Source organism: Somniosus microcephalus, chromosome 3 (genome assembly GCF_052327205.1).
Source record: "Somniosus microcephalus isolate GS21.2 chromosome 3, FLI_Smic_1.0, whole genome shotgun sequence".
NCBI lineage: Eukaryota > Metazoa > Chordata > Chondrichthyes > Squaliformes > Somniosidae > Somniosus > Somniosus microcephalus.
Window position 1 is genome coordinate 198,552,053 of NC_140989.1, and position 19,955 is coordinate 198,572,007.

At 47.4% G+C, this 19,955-nt stretch overlaps 1 protein-coding gene across 1 annotated transcript; it reads right to left on the reverse strand.

Moving 5' to 3' along the window:
* Nucleotides 1-2,265: 2,265 nt before the first annotated feature.
* Nucleotides 2,266-13,427, reverse strand: LOC147121667 (uncharacterized; the record flags this gene model as incomplete). The annotated part of the gene is made up of 2 exons (XM_085977982.1): nt 2,266-2,919; nt 12,888-13,427. Coding segments are annotated over 2 exons (798 nt in total), but the record flags the coding sequence as incomplete, so codon positions are not given.
* Nucleotides 13,428-19,955: the final 6,528 nt, after the last annotated feature.

Consider the following 19,955-nt stretch of genomic DNA (forward strand, 5'->3'; position numbering starts at 1 on the left):
CGGACTGGAGGGCGGACTCTCCCTCTGGGGAGAAGGCTGCCGAGCTGCCCGACCCTTCCCGCGTGCCTGGACGCAACTGGGCCCAGCAACTGCCCTCCCCTGCAACACTTCCCCCCTCTGGGGAGAAGGCCGCCGAGCTGCCCGACCCTTCCCGCGTGCCTGGACGCAACTGGGCCCAGCAACTGCCCTCCTCTGCAACACTTCCCCCCTGTGGGGAGAAGGCAGCCGTGCTGCCCGACCCTTCCCGCGTGCCTGGACGCCACTGGGCCCAGGAGCTACACCCCCCTGCAACACTTCCCCCTGGCTCTCCTCCAGGCAAGATGTCTCCCCTCCATTGCCATCCCCTGGCGCGGATGAGGGTTCCCCCGATGTGCCGCCTTCCTCTTGGTCCTCGTCGTCCTCCTCTTCCGAGGGACTGGCACTCTCAGCTTCATGGACCTCCTCCTCACCAGCTGAAAGCAGGAAGGCACAAGAGTAGCTTTAGAGTGAGGACAGGGCGTCAGCGAGGGAGGCATGAGTGGTGGCATTATGCGCATTGGTCGGACAGTGGCAAAGGATGTAGATCTGAAGCGCAAGGGAAACGAAAGAGGTCCAAACGGTCATGTCCTTACCATTGGGGCCCAGCACAGGGTCCGCATCACCAATAGCAACAGGGCCAACCACCCGGCCACGCATGAGTCGAGCCACGCGCTCCTCCAGCTCACTGAGCTCCTGGAACTGGGCACGGCCTCCCCCGGTGACATTCCGGCTCTTCATATTCTGGGCCAGCTTGGCCTGCAAGAGAAACGACGGCCTCTAAGTACAGTGTGGTGCCCTGTTGTTGTGTGCACTGCCTCCCATGGTGGAATAGCTTGGCCAGCGTGGTGCCCTGTTGTTGTGTGCACTGCCTCCCATGGTCGAATAGCTTGGCCAGTGTGTAAAGTGCAGAAAGTGCTATTGATGATCATGCCAGTGCCATAGCTGCGGGAGGAGGGATGGCCATTAGGCCTTTGAGGTCCATTTGCCCATAATGTGAGGTGCACATGCAAGGATGAGGAGGACACTGGAAAGGCTACTCACCTTGACCAACCGAGTGAGGTCGTTGTACTTCTTGCAGCATTGGTCACCAGTCCTGGGGACATCGCTGGTGGCTGACACCCTGTGGGTGATTTCCCTCCAGGCTCTCCTGAACTGCCTCCTCGGAGCCTTCTTGCCACTGTCCGGGCACAAGATCTCTCTTCTCTTTTCCAAACCCTTAAGCAGCACCCACAAAGCAGGCTCTGAGAAGCGCTGCGCTCGTTCACGGGCCTTCTGCATGGCTTCAGGCGCTATTTGGGTCCACCAGCAGTGTTCAGGCCTAGCTGCAGGGCTCCACTATCCAGGGCGTGGCAGCAGACAAAGTCGACCCTTCCCCCTTTAAGAGCTGGCCGGCATCAGGGTGTCTGCTGTCAATCAAAACATGACCGCACCTGCGCTGCGCTCGGCCTCGGCGTTATCAGTCCGCACCGCCGGCTTAGCCCCTAAAGATAGGAGTGCAACGCCAGTTTCAGCGCTCGCCCAAACTCCTTGGCCAAATCTACTGAATTTCGGCGAAGTGGCCTACACTTTCCGGCGGGCGCTAACTTTAGCGTCCGCCCGACTTTAGCGCCCCAAAAGTGGCGCGACTGAATTTCTAGGCCACCGTGTTATAAACAGTAATAGAGAACATTCATCATGGTTGGCCAAAAGGTTCCTGTCCAAAATACTTTCACATCAGGTCAGAGTTGAGTGTCGCAAGTGGCCAATACTAAAACAGAACAGAATAGTCATTCCACAGGCTCTACGTCAAGACATGCTCAAAAGGATTCATGAGGGACACCTCGGAATTGAAAAGTGCAAAAGGAGAGCAAGATACACTGTTTATTGGCCTGGCATAAGTAAGGACATTGAGAACATGATAGGCAAATGTGAGACATGTCAGAAACACCAAAACAAACAAGCAAAGAAACCAATGATAGTAGCTGACATACCAACAGCACCATGGCAAAAGGTTGGTATGGAGCTTTTTCATTTGAATAGTAAAGAATATCTATTAGTGATTGACTACTATTCTAACTATCCTGAGATGGCACTGCTCTCAAGCGCCACAGCAAGCAGTGTCATAATGCATGTGAAATCCATCTTCGCCAGACATGGAATTCCCAGGATTGCCGTTAGCGACAATGGTCCGTGCTTCAACTATTAGGAGTGGAAACAGTTTGCATCACATTATGACTTTCAACACATCACATCCAGTCCGCTGTATGCTCAGTCGAATGGGAAGGCAGTAGTCAAGATGGATGCTGTACAGAAGTCCACATGGCATGAATAAACTGACTAGCTAGAAGCTAGCTGTTCATAATGAAAACGACTAGTTATTAATGAACATAACAACCCTCTGTTCTTTCTCTCTCTCTCTCTGCTCTTTCTCTCTCTCTCTCTCTGCTCTTTCACTCTTTCTCTCTGCTGTTTCCCTCTTTCCCTCTGCTCTTTCCCTCTCTCTCTCAGCTCTTTCTCTCCCTCTCTGCTCTTTCTCTCCCTCTCTGCTCTTTCTCTCCCTCTCTGCTGTTTCTCTCTCTCTCTGCTCTTTCTCTCCCTCACTTCCCTTTCTCTCTCTCTCTGCTCTTTCTCTCTCGCTGCGCTCTTTCTCTCTGCTCTTCCTCTCTATCTCTGCTCTTTCTCTCTCTCTCTGCTCTTTCTCTCTCTCTGCTCTTTCACACTCTCAGCTCTTTCTCTCTCGCTCTGCTCTTTCTCTCTGCCCTTTCTCTCTCTCTCTGCTCTTTCTCTCTCTCTCTGCACTTTCTCTCTCTCTGCTCTTTCTCTCTCTGCTCTTTCTCTCTCTCTCTGCACTTTCGCTCTCTCTGCCCTTTCTCTGCTCTTTCTCTCGCTGCTCTTTCTCTCTCTCTGCTCTTTCTCTCTCTCTCTGCTTGTTATCGCTCTCTGCTCTTTCTTTCTCTCTGCTATTTATCTCTCTCTGCTCTCTTTCTCTCTCTCTGCTCTTTATCTATCTTCTTTCTTTTCTTTGTCTCTCTCTGCTCTTTCTCTATCTCTGCTCTTTCACTCTCTCTCTGCTCTTTCTCTCACTCTCTCTCTGCTCTTTCTCTCTCTGCTGTTTCTTTCTCTCTGCTCGTTCTCTCCCTCTGTACTCTTTCTCTCGCTCTCTGCTCTTTCTCTCTCTCTGCTCTTTCTCTCTGCTCTTTCTCTCTGCTCTTTCTCATCCTCTCAGCTCTTTCTCTCCTTCTCTCTCTCTGCTGTTTCTCTCCCTCTCTACTCTTTCTCTCCCTCTCTGCTCTTTCTCTCACTCTCTGCTCTTTCTCTCCCTCTCTGCTCTTTCTCTCTCTCTCTGCTCTCTCTCTCTCTCTGCACCTTCTCTCTCTGCTCTTACTCTCCATCTCTGCTCTTTCTCTCTCTATCTGGTCTTTCTATCCCTCTCTGCTCTTTTTCTCTCTCTCTGCTCTTTCTCTCTCTCTGCTCTTTCTCTCCCTCTCTGCTCTTTCTCTCTCTCTCTGCTCTCTCTCTCTCTGCACCTTCTCTCTCTGCTCTTACTCTCCATCTCTGCTCTTTCTCTCTCTATCTGGTCTTTCTATCCCTCTCTGCTCTTTTTCTCTCTCTCTGCTCTTTCTCTCCCTCTGCTCTTTCTCTCTCACTCTCGCTCGCTGCTCTCTCTCTCCTTCTGTGCTCTTTCTCTCCCACTCGGCTCTTTATCTCCCACTCTGCTGTTTCTCTCCCCCTCTGCTCTTTATCTCCCCCTCTGCTCTTTCTCTGCCCCTCTGCTCTTTCTCTCCCTCTCTGCTCCTTCACTTTTTCTCTTGCTCTGCTCTTTCTCTCGCTCTGCTCTTTCTTTCTCTATGTGCTCTTTCACTCCCTTTCTGCTCTTTCACTCACTCTCTGCTCTTTCACCCTTTCTGCTCTTTTTCTCTCTCTCTGCCCTTTTTCTCTCTGCTTTCTCTCTCACTCTGCTCTTTCTCTCGCTCTGCTCTTTCTCTCTCTCTGTGCTCTTTCACTCTCTCCACTCTTTCACTCTCTCTGCTCTTTTGCACTTTCTCTCTCTCTGCTCTTTCTCTCTCCCTCTCTGCTCTTTCTCTCTCTCTCTCTCTCTGCACTTTCTCTCTCTCTCTTCTCTATCTCTCTCTCTACACTTTATCTCTCTGTCTGCTCTCTCTCGCTCTGCTCTTTCTCTCTCTCTCTGCTCTTTCTCTCCCTCTCTGCTCTTTCACTCTCTCTGCTCTTTCACACTTTCTCTCTCTCTGCTTTTTCTCTCTCTCTCTGCTCTTTCTCTCTCTCTGCTCTTTCTCTCTCCCTCTCTGCTCTTTCCATCCCTCTCTGCTCTTTCACTCCCTCTCTGCTCTCTCTCTCTCTCTGCTCTTTCTCTCTCTCCCACTATGCTCTTTCTCTCCCTCCCTACTCTTTCTCTCTCTCTGCTCCTTTTCTCTCTGCTCCTTCTCTCTCTCTCTCTCTCTGCTCTCTCTCTCTCAGCTCTTTCTCTCTCTCTCTCTGCTCTTTCTCTCTATTCTTCTTCTCCCTCTCTGCTGTTTCTCTCCCACTCTGCTCTTTCTCTCCCTCTCTGCTCTTTCTCTCCCTCTCTGCGCTTGCGCCCTCTCTCTCTCTCTCCCTCTCTGCTTTCACTCCCTCTCTGCTCTCTCTCCCTCTCTGCTTTCTCTCTCGCCCTGCTCTTTCTCTCTCTGTTTGCTCTTTCTCCCTGTCTCTGCTCTTTTTCTCTCTCTCTGCACTTTTTCTCTCTCTGCTCTTTCTCTCTCTGCTCTTTGTCTCCCTCTGCTCTTTTACTCTCTCTCTCTGCTCTTATTCTCTCTCTCTGCTCTCTGCTCTTTCTCTCGCTCTGCTCTTTCTCTCTCTATCTGGTCTTTCTCTCCCTCACTGCTCTATTTCACTGTCTCTGCTCTTTCTCTCTCTCTGCTCTTTCTCTCTCTGCTCTTTGTCTCCCTCTGCTCTTTGCTTCTCTCTGCTCTTTCCCTCTCTCTGCTCTTTCTCTCTCTCCTCTTTCTCTCTCTCTCTGCTCTTTCGCTCTCTGCTCTTTCCCTCTGTCTCTGCTCTCTCTCTCTCTGCTCTTTCTCTCCCTCCTTGCTCTTTCTTTCCCTCTCTGCTCTTTCTCTCTCTCTCTGCTCTTTCTCTCTCTCTCTCAGCTCTTTCTCCCTCTCTCTCTGCTCTTTCTCTCTCTCTCTCCCTCTCTCTCTGCTCCTTCTCTCTCCCTCTCTCCCTCTCTGCACTTTCTCTCCCTCTCTGCTCTTTCTCTCCCACTCTGCTCTTTCTCTCATTCTCTGCTTTCTCTCCCTCTCTGCTCTCTCTCGCTCTCTGCTCTTTCTCTCCCTCTCTGCCCTTTCTCTCCCTCACTGCTCTTTCTCTCCCTCACTGCTCTTTCTCTCTCTGCTCTTTCTTTCTCTCCCTCTCTGTTCATTCTCTCTCTGTCTGGTCTTTCTCTCACTTTCTGCCCTTTTTCACCCTCACTTCCCTTTTGCTCTGTCTCTCTCTTTGCTCTTTCTCTCGCTCTCTTCTCTTTCTCTCTGTCTCTCAGCTCTTTCTTGCTCTCTCTCTGCTCCTTCTCTCTCTCTCTCCCTCTCTACTCTTTCTCTCCCTCTCTGCTCTTTCTCTCATTCTCTGCTTTCTCTCCCTCTCTGCTCTCTCTCGCTCTCTGCTCTTTCTCTCCCTCTCTGCTCTTTCTCTCCCTCACTGCTCTTTCTCTCCCTCACTGCTCTTTCTCTCTCTGCTCTTTCTTTCTCTCCCTCTCTGTTCATTCTCTCTCTGTCTGGTCTTTCTCTCACTTTCTGCCCTTTTTCACCCTCACTTCCCTTTCGCTCTGTCTCTCTCTTTGCTCTTTCTATTGCTCTCTTCTCTTTCTCTCTCTCTCTCAGCTCTTTCTTGCTCTCTCTCTGCTCCTTCTCTCTCTCTCTCAATTCAATTCAATTCAATTCAATTCAATTCAAATGCTTTATTGGCATGAAAGTTTACAGAGAACCATATTGCCAAAGCTTACATAGCAAAAAGGTACAGTTTTCCAACATTCTGTAGGTGTCAATCGATTTGACATTTGTTGGGTACATACAATATTACTTTTAACAATATTAATTTTAAACAGTCTTACTTTTAAACAGTCCTCAGGTTGTGACATGTTGTTACATATTTGGCCCCAAGGTATGGTCTGTCTCCTTCTCCCAGGACTAGTCTCAATTTTGACAGGTCATCCAATTCCTTGAAATCTGGGGTTGTTTGGCTTAGCTTGTTGAATAATATGTTTCTTGATGTGTTGAATTTTTCGCATTTTAGGAGGAAATGCATTTCTGTTTCAACCTCGCCGGCCAGACATTGATCGCATATTCTATTCTCTCTAGGCTGCCAGGATTTCTTGTATCTGCCTTTTTCAATTTCCAGTTGGTGGTCGCTTAGTCTGTACCTGGTGAGGGTCTGTCTCTGTTTTGTGTCTCTGATGGTCGTGAGGTAGTCTGCCAGTTTATAATCTCTTTTTAGGGCCCGGTAACATTCTAATCTGCTTTGGCTTTCGGTTACTTTGTTCCAATGTTCCAGGTAGGTTTCTTTGCATTGTTTAATGATTTGGTTCACTCGGATTGGTGTTTGGACGGCTGTGTTGGTCTGGGGCTGGTCAGGGTCCGGCTGAGTACTTAGTTTCAGTAGCAGCTGACTCAGGGGACTCTTTTCTGGGTTTAGCTCTTGGGTCTGAAAGGCTTTGAAATGAAGGGTGTCTGGGGAGCTAGATTTGAGGTGATTTAGGAAGTTTAGTGCTCGTTTTTGGATGTTTATTATCAGTGGGTATCTGCCTAGTTCGGCTCTGCATGCATTTGTTGGCGTTTTTCTTTGGGTGCGAAGGATGCTTCGGCAGAATTCTGCATGTAGGGCTTCTATTGTGTGTTTTTCCCATTTAGTGTAGCTTTGGTGATTTAGCGGGCCCCATACTTCACTACCGTACAGTGCAATGGGCAGGATTATGCTGTCAAATATTTTGAGCCAGATTTTGATTGGGATTTGGATGTTGTAGAATTTTCTTTTTATTGCATATAGGGCTCTTCGGGCTTTTTCTTTTAGTGCATTCACTGCTATGCTGAAGCTCCCTGATGCTGTAATAGTTAGACCAAGGTAGGTGTAGCTCATAGTGTGTCCTATAGCGGTATCACTGAGGGTAAATTGGTATTTGTTTTCCTGACATCTGGGCCTTTTTTGAAAAATCATGATGTTGGTTTTCTTTAGATTTACTGTTAGAGCCCAATTTTGGCAGTATTTGTCGAGTAGGTCTAGTTGTTGCTGTAATCCCTGTTCTGTGGGAGACAGCAGAACCAGGTTGTCCGCATAGAACAGGGATTTCACTTCTCCATCAAGGAGACGGAGACCTGGTGACTCGCTTTGCTCCAGCATGTCTGCTAATTCATTTATGTATATGTTGAACAGGGTCGGGCTCAAATTGCAGCCCTGTCGGACGCCTCTTCTCTGGGTGAAGAAATCGGTGCGTTTGTCTCCAATTTTGACCCCGCATTTGTTTTTCAGATACATTGATTTAATAAGGTCATAGACTTTGCCCCCTATTCCACACTGAAGAAGTTTATAATAGAGCCCTTCGTGCCATATAGAGTCAAAGGCTTTCTTGAAGTCGATGAAACAGGCGAATATTTTCCCATTTTTTGTTTGGTGTATATGTTTTTCAATGAGGGTGTGAAGGGTATAGATATGGTCGGCGGTGCGGTGTTTTGGAAGAAAGCCTATTTGGTTTTTTCTGAGGATATTATGTTTGTTAACAAAATCAAGTAATCTACTGTTTAGAATACTGCAGAATAACTTCCCTAGACAACTGTTGACACAGATGCCGCGGTAGTTATTTGGGTCTGATTTGTTTCCGCTTTTATATATGGGGGAGATTAGTCCTTGGCACCAGATATCGGGAAAACAGCCTGAACGTAATATGATGTTGAATAATTTGAGTACCGCACCCTGCATCTCCATATTGCTGAACTTGAGCATTTCATTTTTGATGTTGTCTGGGCCACAGGCTTTCTTTAGGTGGAGAGATTTTGTTTTTGTGGCCAGTTCTTTCCATGTGATTGGGGAGTCTAGAGGGTTTTGGTTGTCTTTAATTGTTGCTTCTAATGTGTGGAGTTTTTCTGTGACCTGATGTTGACTTGGGTTTGTTTCGTTTATTGGGATGTCTTTGTAGAGGTTTTCAAAATGTGTTCTCCAGATGTCGCCATCTTGGATTGGTAATGCTTGCAATTGTGTTGTACTCAGGTTATTCCACATTTCCCAGAATTGTTTTGGATTGGTGGAGTTTTCAATTTCTTCGAGTATTTTGTGGGTATAGTTTTGTGTTTTGTTCCTAATGGTGTGTTTATATCTTTTGAGGGTTTCATTGTATCTAGTACGTAGGTCCGGATTGTTTGGTTGCCGATGCTTTTGGTTTGATATTTTTCTCAGGTCTTTTCTGGCATTTTTGCATTCGTGGTCAAACCATTTCTTATTTTTATTTTGTCTTTTGTGACTCTTCCTCTTCTGTTTCACGAGGTCGGCTTTTACAGCTGCCTCATGGAAGATCATATTTATATCCTCTATGGCCATGTTTACACCACCTCTCCCTCTCTACTCTTTCTCTCCCTCTCTGCTCTTTCTCTCACACTCTGCTCTGTCTCTCCCACTCTGCTCGTTCTCTCCCTCTCTGCTTTCTCTCCCTCTCTGCTTTCTCTCCCTCTCTGCTCTCTCTCACTCTCTACTTGCTCTCCCTCTCTGCTTTCTCTCCCTCTCTGCCTTCTCTCCCTCTCTGCTTTCTCTCCCTCTCTGCTCTTTCTCTCCCTCGCTGCTCCTACTCTCTCTCTCTTGTTCAGCTCTTTCTCTCACTGTGTGCTCTTTCTCTCCCTCTCTGCTCTTTCTCTCCCTCTCTACTCTTTCTCTCTCTCTCTGCTCTTTCTCTCTCTCTCTCTGCTCTGTCTCTCTGCTATCTCTCTCTGCTCTTTCTCTCTCTCTCTACTCTTTCCCTCTCTCTGCTCTTTCTCACTCTCTGCTCTTTCCCTCTCTCTGCTCTTTCTCTCACTCTGCTCTTTTAATCTCTGCACTTTCTCTCTGTGCTTTTCTCCCTCTCTCTGCACTCTCTCTCTCCCTGCTCTTTCTCTCTCTCTCTGCTCTTTCTCTCTATTCTTTTCTCCCTCTCTCTGCTCTCTCTCTCTCTCTGCTCTTTCTCTCTCTCTCTACTCTTTCCCTCTCTCTGCTCTTTCTCACTCTCTGCTCTTTCCCTCTCTCTGCTCTTTCTCTCACTCTGCTCTTTTAATCTCTGCACTTTCTCTCTGTGCTTTTCTCCCTCTCTCTGCACTCTCTCTCTCCCTGCTCTTTCTCTCTCTCTCTGCTCTTTCTCTCTATTCTTTTCTCCCTCTCTCTGCTCTCTCTCTCTCTCTGCTCTTTCTCTCCCTCTCTGCTCATTCTCTCTCTGCTCTTTCTCTCTCTCTTTGCTCTTTCACTATCTTTGCTCTTTCTCTCCCTCTCTACTCTTTCTCTCTCTGCTCTTTCTCTCTCTCTCTGCTGTTTAGCTCTCTCTCTCTGCTCTTTCTCTCTCTCTTTGCTCTTTCACTATCTTTGCTCTTTCTCTCTCTCTCTATGCGCTCTCTCTCTCTCTCTCTCTTGCTCGGCTCTTTCTCTCTCTGTGTGCTCTTTCTTTCCCTGTCTGCTCTTACTCTCTCTATCTGGTCTTTCTCTCGCTCTCAGCTCTTTCTCTGCCTCACTGCTCTTTCTCTCTCTCTGCTCTGTCTCTGCTCTGCTGTTTGTCGCTCTCTCTGCTCTTTCTCCCTTTCTCTGCTCTCTCTCTTTCTCTCTCTCTCTGCTCTCTATCTCTCCCACTCTCGCTCAGCTCTTACTCTCTCTGTGTGCTCTTTCTTTCCCTCTCTGCTCTTACTCTCTATCTGGTCTTTCTCTCACTCTCTGATCTTTCTCTCCTTCTCTGCTCTTTCTCTCCATCTCTGCTCTTTCTCTCTCTCTCTCTCTGCTCATTCTCTCTCCCTCTCTGCTCTGTCTCTCTGCTTTCTCTCTGCGCGCTCTCTCTCTGCTCTTTCTCTCTCTCTGCTCTTTCTCTCCCTCTCTGCTATTTAACTCCCCGTGCTCTTTCTCTCTGTCTCTCTGCTCTTGCTCTCTATTCTTTTTCTCCCTCTCTCTGCTCTCTCTCTCTCTGCTCTTTCTCTCTCTCTCTGCTTTTTCTCTCTCTATCTCTGCTCATTATCCCTCTCTCCCTCTCTTTCTCTGCTCTCTCTCTCTCTGCTCATTCTCTCTCTCTCTGCTCTTTCCCTCTCTATGCTCTTTCTCTCATTCTGCTAATTTACTCTCTGCGCTTTCTCTGTGCTCTTTCTCTCTCTCCCTGCTCTATCTCTCTCTCTGCTCTTTCACTCTCTCTCTGCTCTTTCTCTCTCTCTCTCTCTCTCTCTCTTGCTCTGCTCTTTCTCTCTCCGTGTGCTCTTTCTCTCCCTCTCTGCTCTTTCTCTCCCTCTCTGCTCTTTCTCTGCCTCTCTGCTCTTTCTCTCTCTCTCTGCTCTCTCTCTCCCTCTTTGCTCTTTATCTCCCACTCTGCTCTTTACCGCCCTCTCTGCTCGTTCTCTCCCTCTCAGCTCTTTCTCTCCCTCTCTGCTGTTTCTCGCCCTCTCTGCTCTTTCTCTCTCTCTCTGCTCTTTCTCTCGCTCTCTCAGCTCTTTTTCTCTCCCTCCCTGCACTTTCTCTCCCTATCTGTGTTTTCACTCCCACTCTGCTCTTTCTCTCTCTCTGTGCTCTTTCTCTCACTCTCTGCACTTTCTCTCCCTCTCTGCTCTTTCTCTCTCTCTGCTCTTTGCCTCTCTCTGCTCTTTCACTCTATTCTTTTTCTCCCTCTCTCTGCTCTCTCTCTCTCTCTGCTCTTTCTCTCTCTCTCTCTCTGCTCTATCACTCTCTCTGCTCTTTCTCTCTCTCTCAGCTCTTTCTCCCTCTCTCTCTGCTCTTTCTCTCTCTCTGCTCTTTCACCCTCTGCTCTTTCTCTCTCTGCTCTTTTCCTCTCTCTCTGCTCTCTCTCTCTCTCTGCTCTTTCTCTCTCTGCTCCTTCTCTCTCTGCTCTTTCTCTCTCTGCTCTTTCTCTCTCTGCTCTTTCCCTCTCTCTCTGCTCTCTCTCTTTCTCTGCTTTTTCTCTCTAAGCTCCTTCTCTCACTGCTGTTTCTCTCTCTGCTCTATCTCTCTCTGCTCTTTTTCTCTCTCTCTCTGCTCTATCACTCTCTCGGCTCTTTCTTTCTCTCAGCTCTTTCTCCCTCCCTCTCTGCTCTTTCTCCCTCTCTGCTCTTTCTCCCTCTATCTCTGCTCTCTCTCTCTCTCTGCTCTTTCTGTCTCTGCTCTTTCTCTCTCTCTCTCAGATTTTTCTCCCTCTCTCTGCTCTTTCTCTCTCTGTCTCTCCCTGCTCTCTCTCTCTCTGCTCTTTCTCTCTCTCTGCTCTCTCTCTCCATCTCTGCTCTTTATCTCCCACTCTGCTCTTTCTCTCCCTCTCTGCTCTTTCATGCCCTCTCTGCTCTTTCTCACCCTCTCTGCTTTTTCTCTCCCTCTCTGCACTTTCTCTCTCTATCTGGTCTTTCTCTCCCTCTCTGCTCTTTCTCTCCCTCTCTGCCCTTTCTCTCTCTAGTCTTTCTCTCTCTCTCTGCTCTTTCTCTACCTCCATGCACCTTCTCTCTATCTTTGCTCTTTCACTCGCTTTGCTCTTTCTCTCCCTCTCTACACTTTCTCTCTCTGCTCTATCTCTCCCTCCCTGCTCTTTCTCTCTCTCTGTGCTCTTTCTCTCTCTCTCTCTCTCTGCTCTCTCTCTCTGCTCTTTCTCCTGCTCTACTCTTTCTCTCTCTCTGTGCTTTCTCTCCCTCTCTGTTCTTTCACTCTCTCTCTCTGCTTTCACTCTCTCTGCTCTTTCACACTTTCTCTCTCTCTGCTCTTTCTCTCTATTCTTTTTCTCCCTCTCTCTCTCTGCTCTTTCACTCTCTCTCTATGCTCTTTCTCTCCCTCTCTGCTGTTTCTCGCCCTCTCTGCTCTTTCTCTCTCTCTGTGCTCTTTCTCTCACTCTCTGCTCTTTCTCTCCCTCCCTGCAATTTCTCTCTCTCTGTGCTCTTTCTCTCTCTCTCTCTCTCTGCTCTTTCTCCCGCTCTGCTCTTTCTCTCTCTCTGTGCTCTTTCTCTCCCTCTCTGTTCTTTCACTCTCTCTCTCTGCTTTCACTCTCTCTGCTCTTTCGCACTTTCTCTCTCTCTGCTCTTTCTCTCTATTCTTTTTCTCCCTCTCTCCCCTCTCTCTCTCTGCTCTTTCACTCTCTCTCTCTGCTCTTTCTCTCCCTCTTTGCTGTTTCTCGCCCTCTCTGCTCTTTCTCTCTCTCTGTGCTCTTTCTCTCACTCTCTGCTGTTTCTCTCCCTCTCTGCACTCTCTCTCTCTATCTGGTCTTTCTCTCCCTCTCTGCTCTTTCTCTCCCTCTCTGCTCTTTCTCTCTCTCTGCGCTTTCTCTCTCTGCTCTTTGTCTCTCTCTGCTCTATGCCTCTCTCTGCTCTTTCTCTCTCTCTCTGCTCTTTCTCTCTATTCTTTTTCTCCCACTCTCTGCTCTCTCTCTCTCTCTGCTCTTTCTCTCTCTCTCTGCTCTTTATTTCTCACTCTGCTCTTTCTCGCTCTCTGATCTTTCTCTCTCTCTCTGCTCTTTTTCTCTCTCTCTGCTCTTTTTCTCTCTGCTCTTTCTCTCTCTCGCTGCTCTGTCTCTCTCTCTGCACTTTCTCTCTCTCTCCTCTTTCTCTCTCTGCTCTTTCTCTCTCTGCTCTTTCTCTCTCTCTCTCTCTGCTCTATCACTCTCTCTGCTCTTTCTCTTCCTCTCTCAGCTTTCTCCCTCTCTCTCTGCTCTTTCTCTCTCTGCTCTTTCACACTCTGCTTTCTCTCTCTGCTCTTTCCCTCTCTCTCTGCTCTCTCTCTCTGCTCTTCCACTCTCTGCTCGTTCTCTCTCTCTGCTCTTTCACTCTCTGTGCTTTCTCTCTCTGCTCTTTCCCTCTCTCTCTGCTCTCTCTCTCTCTGCTCTTTCCCTCTCTCTCTGCTCTCTCTCTCTCTGCTCTTCCACTCTCTGCTCTTTCTCTCTCTGCTCTTTCTCTCTCTGCTCTTTCTCTCTCTGCTCTTTCCCTCTCTCTCTGCTCTTTCTCTCTCTGCTCTTTCTCTCTCTGCTCTTTTTCTCTCTCTCTCTGCTCTATCAATCTCTCTGCTCTTTCTTTCTCTCTCTCAGCTCTTTCTCCCACCCTCTCTGCTGTCTCTCTCTCTCTGCTCTTTCTCTCTCTCTCTCTGCTCTTTCTCCCTCTCTCTCTGCTCTGTCTCTCTCTCTGCTCTCTCTCTCTCTCTCTCTGCTCTTTCTCTCTCTCTCTCTGCTCTTTCTCCCTCTCTCCCTCTCTCCCTGCTCTCTCTCTCCCTCTCTGCTCTTTCTCTCTCTATCTGGTCTTACTCTCCCTCTCTGCTCTTTTCTCTCTCTCTGCTCTTTCTCTCTCTCTCTCTCTCTGCTATTTCTCTCTCTCTCTCTGCTCTTTATCTCTCTCTCTGCTCTTTCTCTCTCTCTGCTCTGTCTCTCTCTGCTCTTTGCCTCTCTCTGCTCTTTTTCTCTCTCTCTCTGCTCTTTCTCTAGCTCTCTGCTCTTTCCCTCTCTGCTCTTTCTCTCTCTCTGCTCTATCAATCTCTCTGCTCTTTCTCTCTCTCTCTCAGCTCTTTCTCCCTCTCTCTCTGCTCTTTCTCTCTCTCTGCTCTTTCACTCTCTGCTCTTTCTCTCTCTGCTGTTTCTCTCTCTCTGCTCTTTCCCTCTCTCTCTGCTCTCTCTCTGCTCTTTCTCTCTCTGCTCTCTCTCTCTCTCTGCTCTTTCTCTCTCAGCACTTTCTCCCTCTCTCTCTGCCCTTTCTGTCTCTCTGCTCTTTCGCTCTCTGCTCCTTCGCTCTCTGCTCTTTCTCCCTCTGCTCTTATTCTCTCTGCTCTTTCTCTCTCTCAGCTTTCTCCCTCTCTCTCTGCTCTTTCTCTGTCTCTCTCTCTCTCCCTCTCTGCGCTTTCTCTCCCACTGCTCTTTATCTCCCACTCTGCTCTTTCTCTCCCTCTCTGCTCTTTCTCTCCCTCTCTGTTCATTCACTCTCTATCTGGTCTTTCTTTCTCTCTCTCTATCTTTCTCTCCCTCTCTGCTTTTTCTATCCCTCCCTGCTCTTTCTCTCAATTCAATTCAATTCAATTCAATTCAATTCAAATGCTTTATTGGCATGAAAGTTTACAGGGAACCATATTGCCAAAGCTTACATAACAAAAAGTCCAGTTTTCCAACATTCTGTAGGTGTCAAACAATTTTGACCTTCGTTGGGTACAGACAATATTAATTTAAACAGTCGTTGACCCTCGTTGGGTACATTCAGTATTAATTTTTTTTTAAACAGTCGTTGGGAACCTTCGGTATTGATTTAAACATTCTTAATGTTTATATATGCTATGGGTGTGCCCTCACTGTTCCTCAGGTTGTGACATGTTGTTACATATTGGGCACCAAGGTATGGTCTGTCTCCTTCTCCCAGGGCTAATCTTAATTTTGACAGGTCATCCAATTCTTTGAAATCTGGGGTTGTTTGGCTGAGCTTGTCAAAATATATGTTTCTTGTTTTGTTGAATTTTTCGCATTTTAGGAGGAAATGCATCTCTGTCTCAACCTTGCTGGCCAGACATTGATCACATATTCTATTCTCTCTAGGCTGCCAGGATTTCTTGTATCTTCCTTTTTCAATTGCCAGTTGGTGGTCGCTTAGTCTGTACCTGGTGAGGTTCTGTCTCTGTTTTGTGTCTCTGATGGTCGTGAGATAGTCTGCCAGTTTATATTCTCTTTTTAGGGCCTGGTAACATTCTAATCTGCTTTGGCTTTTGGTTATTTTGTTCCAATGTTCCAGGTAGGTTTCTTTGCATTGTTTAATGATTTGGTTCACTCGGATTGGTGTTTGGAGGGCAGTGTTGGTCTGGGACTGGTCAGGGTCCGGCTGAGTAGGAGTACTTAGTTTCAGTGGCAGCTGACTCAGGGGACTCATTTCTGGGTTCAGCTCTTGGGTCTGGAGGGCTTTAAAATGAAGGGTGTCTGGGGAACTAGATTTGAGGTGATTTAGAAAGTTTAGTGCTCGTTTTTGGATGTTTATTATCAGTGGGTATCTGCCTAGTTTGGCTCTACATGCATTTGTTGGTGTTTTCCTTTGGGTGCGAAGAATGCTTCGGCAAAATTCTGCATGTAGGTCTTCTATTGTGTGTTTTTCCCATTTAGTGTAGCTATGGTGATTGAGTGGGCCCCATACTTCACTACCGTACAGCGCAATGGGCAGGATTATGCTGTCAAATATTTTGAGCCAGATTTTGATTGGAATTTGGATGTTGTAGAATTTTCTTTTTATTGCATATAGGGCTCTTCGGGCTTTTTCTTTTAGTGCATTCACTGCTATGCTGAAGCTCCCTGATGCTGTGATGGTTAGACCAAGGTAAGTGTAGCTCATAGTGTGTCCTATGATGGTATCACTGAGAGTAAACTGGTAATAGTTTTCCTGACATCTGGGCCTTTTTTGAAAAATCAAGATGTTGGTTTTCTTTAGATTTACTGTCAGGGCGCAATTTTCTCTCTCTCTCTCTCTCTGCTCCTACTCTATCTCTGCTCTCTCTCTCTCTCTCTCTCTTGCTCTGCTCTTTCTCTCTCTCTGTGCTCTTTCTCTCCCTCTCTGTTCTTTATCTCTCTATCTGGACTTTCTTTCACTCTCTGCTCTTTCTCTCCCTCACTTCCCTTTCTCTCTCTCTCTGCTCTTTCTCGCTCTCTCTCTACTCTTTCTCCATCTCTCTCTCTGCTTTCTCTCTCTCTCTGCTCTTTCTCTCTCTCTCTCTCTCTCTGCTCTTTCTCTCTCCCTGCTCTCTCTCTCGCTCTGCTCTTTCTCCCTCTCTGCTCTTTCTCCCTCTCTCACTCTCTCTGCTCTCTCTCTCTGCTCTTTCTCCCGCTCTGCTCTTTCTCTCTCCCTGTGCTCTTTCTCTCCCTCTCTCTACTCTTTCTCCCTCTCTCTCTCTGCTCTTTCTCTCTCTCTCTCTGCTCTTTCTCTCTCCCTGCTCTCTCTCTCTCTCTCTCTGCTCTTTCTCACGCTCTGCTCTTTCTCTCTCTCTCTGCTCTATCTCTCTCCCTCTCTGTTCTTTCTCTCTCTATCTGGTCTTTCTCTCACTCTCTGCCCTTTCTCTCCCTCACTTCCCTTTCTCTCTCTTTCTATTCTTTCTCTCTCTCTCTCTACTCTTTCACCCTCTCTCTCTCTCTGCTCTTTCTCCCTCTCTGCTTTTTTGCCCTCTCTCTCTCGCTCTGCTCTCTCTCCCTCTCTGCTCTTTATCTCCCACTCTGCTCTTTCTCTCACTCTCTAATCTCTCTCTCTCTGCTCTTTCACTCCATCTGCTCTTTCTCTCTCTCTGCTCTTTCTCTCTCTCTGTGCGCTTTCTCTCCCTCTCTGTTCTTTCACTCTCTCTGCTTTCACTCTCTCTGCTCTTTCACTCTCTTTGCACTTTCTCTCCCTCTCTACTGTTTCTCTCTATTCTTTTTCTCCCTCTCTCTCCTCTCTTGCTCTGTTCTTTCTCTCTCCCTGTGCTCTTTCTCTCCCTCTCTGTTCTTTCAATCTCTCTCTGCTTTCACTCTGCTCTTTCACACTTTCTCTCTCTCTGCTCTTTCTCTCTATTCTTTTACTCCCTCTCTCTCCTCTCTCTCTGCTCTTTCTCTCTCTCTCTCTGCTCTCTCACTCTCTGCTTCCTCTCCCTCTCTGTGCTTTCTCTCCCTCTCTCTCGCTCTGCTCTCTCTCTCTCTCTGTGCACTTTCTCTCCCTCTCTGCTCTTACTATCCATCTCTGCTCTTTCTCTCTCTCTGTTCTTTCTCCCTCTCTGTGCTCTTTCTCCCCTTCTCTGCTCCCTCCCTCTCTCTCTGCTCTCTCTCTCTTGCTCTGCTCTTTCTCTCTCTCTGTGCTCTTTCTCTCCCTCTCTGCTTTTTCTCTCCCTCTCAGCTCTTTCTCTCTCGCTGCTCTTTCTCTCTCTGCTCTTTCTCTCTCTGCACTTTCTCTCTCTGCTCTTTCTCTCTCTGCTCTTTCTCTCTCTGCTCTTTCCCTCTCTCTCTGCTCTTTCTCTCGCTCTGCTCTTTCTCTCTCTGCTCTTTCACTACTCCTACTCTCTCTCTCTGCTCTTTCTCCCTCTCTCTGCTCTTTCACTCCCTCTCTGCTCTTTCTCTCTCTCTGCTCTTTCTCTCTCTCTGCTCTTTCTCGCTCTCTGCTCTTTCTCTCTCTCTGCTCTTTCGCTAGCCCTACTCTCTCTCTGCTCTTTCTCCCTCTCTCTGCTCTTTCTCTGACTCTCTGTTCTCCCTCTCTACTCTTTCTCTCTCTCTGCTCTTTCTCTCTGCTCTTTCTCCCTCTTTCTGCTTTCTCTCTGCTCCTTCTCCCTCTCTCTGCTCTTTCTCCCTCTCTCTGCTCTTTCTCCCTCTCTCTGCTCTTTCCCTATCTCTCTGCTCTTTCTCCCTCTCTTGGCTCTTTCTCTCCCTCTCTGCTCTTTCTCTCTCTCTGCTCTTTCTCTCTCTCTGCTCTTTCTCTCTCTCTGCTCTTTCTCCCTCTCTCTGCTCTTTCTCTCCCTCTCTGTTCTTTCACTCTTTCTCTCTGCTTTCACTCTCTCTGCACTTTCACACTTTCTCCCTCTCTGCTCTTTCTCTCTATTCTTTTTCTCCCGCTCTCTCCTCTCTCTCTTTGCTCTTTCATTCTCTCTCTCTGCTCTTTCTCTCTGCTCTCTCTCTCCCTCTCTGCTTTATCTCCCTCTCTGCTCTTATTCTCCCTCTCTGCTCTTTCTCTCTCTCTCTCTCTCTCCTCTTTCTCTCACTCGCTCCTCTTTCTCTCTCTCTCTCTCTGCTCTTTCTCTCTCTGCTCTTTCTTTCTCTCTCTCTGCTCTATCTCTCTCTCTGCTCTTTCTCTCTCTGCTCTCTCTCTCACTGCTCTTTTTCTCCTTCTCTGCTCTTTCTCCCCTCTCTGCTCTTTCTCTCCCTCTCTGCTCAATAATTCCCTGTGCTCTTTCTCTCTCCCTCTCTGCTCTTTCTCACTTTCTCTGCTCTTTCTCCCTCTGTCTGCTGTTTCACTCCCTCTCTGCTCTTTCTCTCTCTCTCTGCTTTTTCTCTCCCTCTCTGCTCTTTCTCCCTCTCCCTGCTCTTTCTCCCTCTCTCTGCTATTTCTCTCCCTCTCTGCTCATTCCGTCTCTGCTCTTTTGCTCTCTCTCTGATATTTCTCTCTCTCTCTGCTCTTTCCCTCTCTCTCTGCTCCTACTCTCTCTCTCTGCTCTTTCTCTCTCTCTGCTCTTTCTCTCTCTCTGCTCTTTCTCTCTCTGCTCTTTCTCACTCACTCTGCTCTTTCTCCCTCTCTCTGCTCTTTCTCTCCATCTTTGCTCTTTCTCTCTCTCTGCTCTTTCTCTCTGCTCTTTCTCTCTCTCTCTGCTCTTTCTCTCTCTCTGTGCACTTTCTCTCTCTCTGCTCTTTCTCCCTCTCTGCTCTTTCTCTCTCTCTATTCCTTCTCCCTCTCCCTGCTCTTTCTCTCCCTCTCTGCTCTTTCTCTCTCTCTGCTCTTTCTCGCTCTCTGCTCTTTCTCGCTCTCTGCTCTTTCTCTCTCTCTGCTCTTTCACTACTCCTACTCTCTCGCTTATCTTTCTCTCTCTCTGCTCTTTCTATCTCTCTCTGCTCTTTCTCTCTCTCTCTGCTCTTTATCCCTCTCTCTGCCCTTTCTCTCTCTCGGCTCTTTCTCTCTCTCTACTCTTTCTCTCTCTGCTCTTTCTCCCTCTCTCTGCCCTTTCTCTCTCACTGCTCTTTCTCCCTCTCTCTGCTCTTTCTCTCTGCTCTTTCTCTCTCTCTCTGCTCCTTCTCCCTCTCTCTGCCCTTTCTCTCCCTCTCTGCTCTTTCTCCCTCTCTGTGCTCCTTCTCTGCTCTTTCCCTATCTCTCTGCTCTTTCTTCCATTCAATTCAATTCAATTCAAATCGCTTTATTGGCATGACATCTTATGTTGCCAAAGCATCGGAAAACATTCATGTTTGTTCACAAAAATACAGATCTATCCATACAGTGTATAAACAGATATATCCCTGAGTGTATAAATATACTTTCATATAATTTATATATACTCTTATCTTTAGTGGTTGACCCTCTGTTTATGGCAAGCTGTAACATAGTGTGCCGCTAATGTTACGCAATTTCTCTCTTCCCCTAGTAGGTATGGGAGTTTTTGGTCATCATTCAAATTTCTGAATTCCAGGCATATTTTTGTAAATTTTGGGTAGAAATTCTCCCTTATGCCCTGATATTTTCTACAAGCTGTGAGGAAGTGCATCTCTGTCTCCACCATTCCCTGACTGCAGTGAGAGCATATCCTGTCCTCTCTTGGTAGCCGGGTCTGCCTGTGTCTACCTTTTTCGATCGCCAGGCTATGTTCACTAAGTCTGTACATTGTCAAGACTTTTCTCAGTTTGCTGTCCTTTACCATGGTCAGGTAATCAGCTATGTTGTATTGTCTGTTTAGGGTCAAGTAGCAATTGAGTTTGCTTTGGGTTTTTGTTGTTTCTGCCCAATATGTCAGATATTTTTCCTTTTGCTTAGCGATGATTGTGTTGGGTCGAATTCTTTGTGTTACGCTGTCACTGTCCTGGGGCTGGTTATTGTTAGTAGTGTTAGTAGTTACTTCGCTGAGTCCCAGGACTAGTTGACTGAGGGTATTCTTCTTTATGGTCATCTCTTGGCATTTCAGGGCGTCATAGTGATAGCATTGGGGGTTGCTCATTTCTAGGTGTTTCCAAAATTTGGTGGCTCTTTTTTGGATAGTGATTATTAATGGATATTGGCCTAGTTCTGCCCTGCATGCATTGTTTACTGTTTTCCTTTGAGTCCGGAGGATACTTTTACAGAATTCTGCATGTAGGATCTCAATTG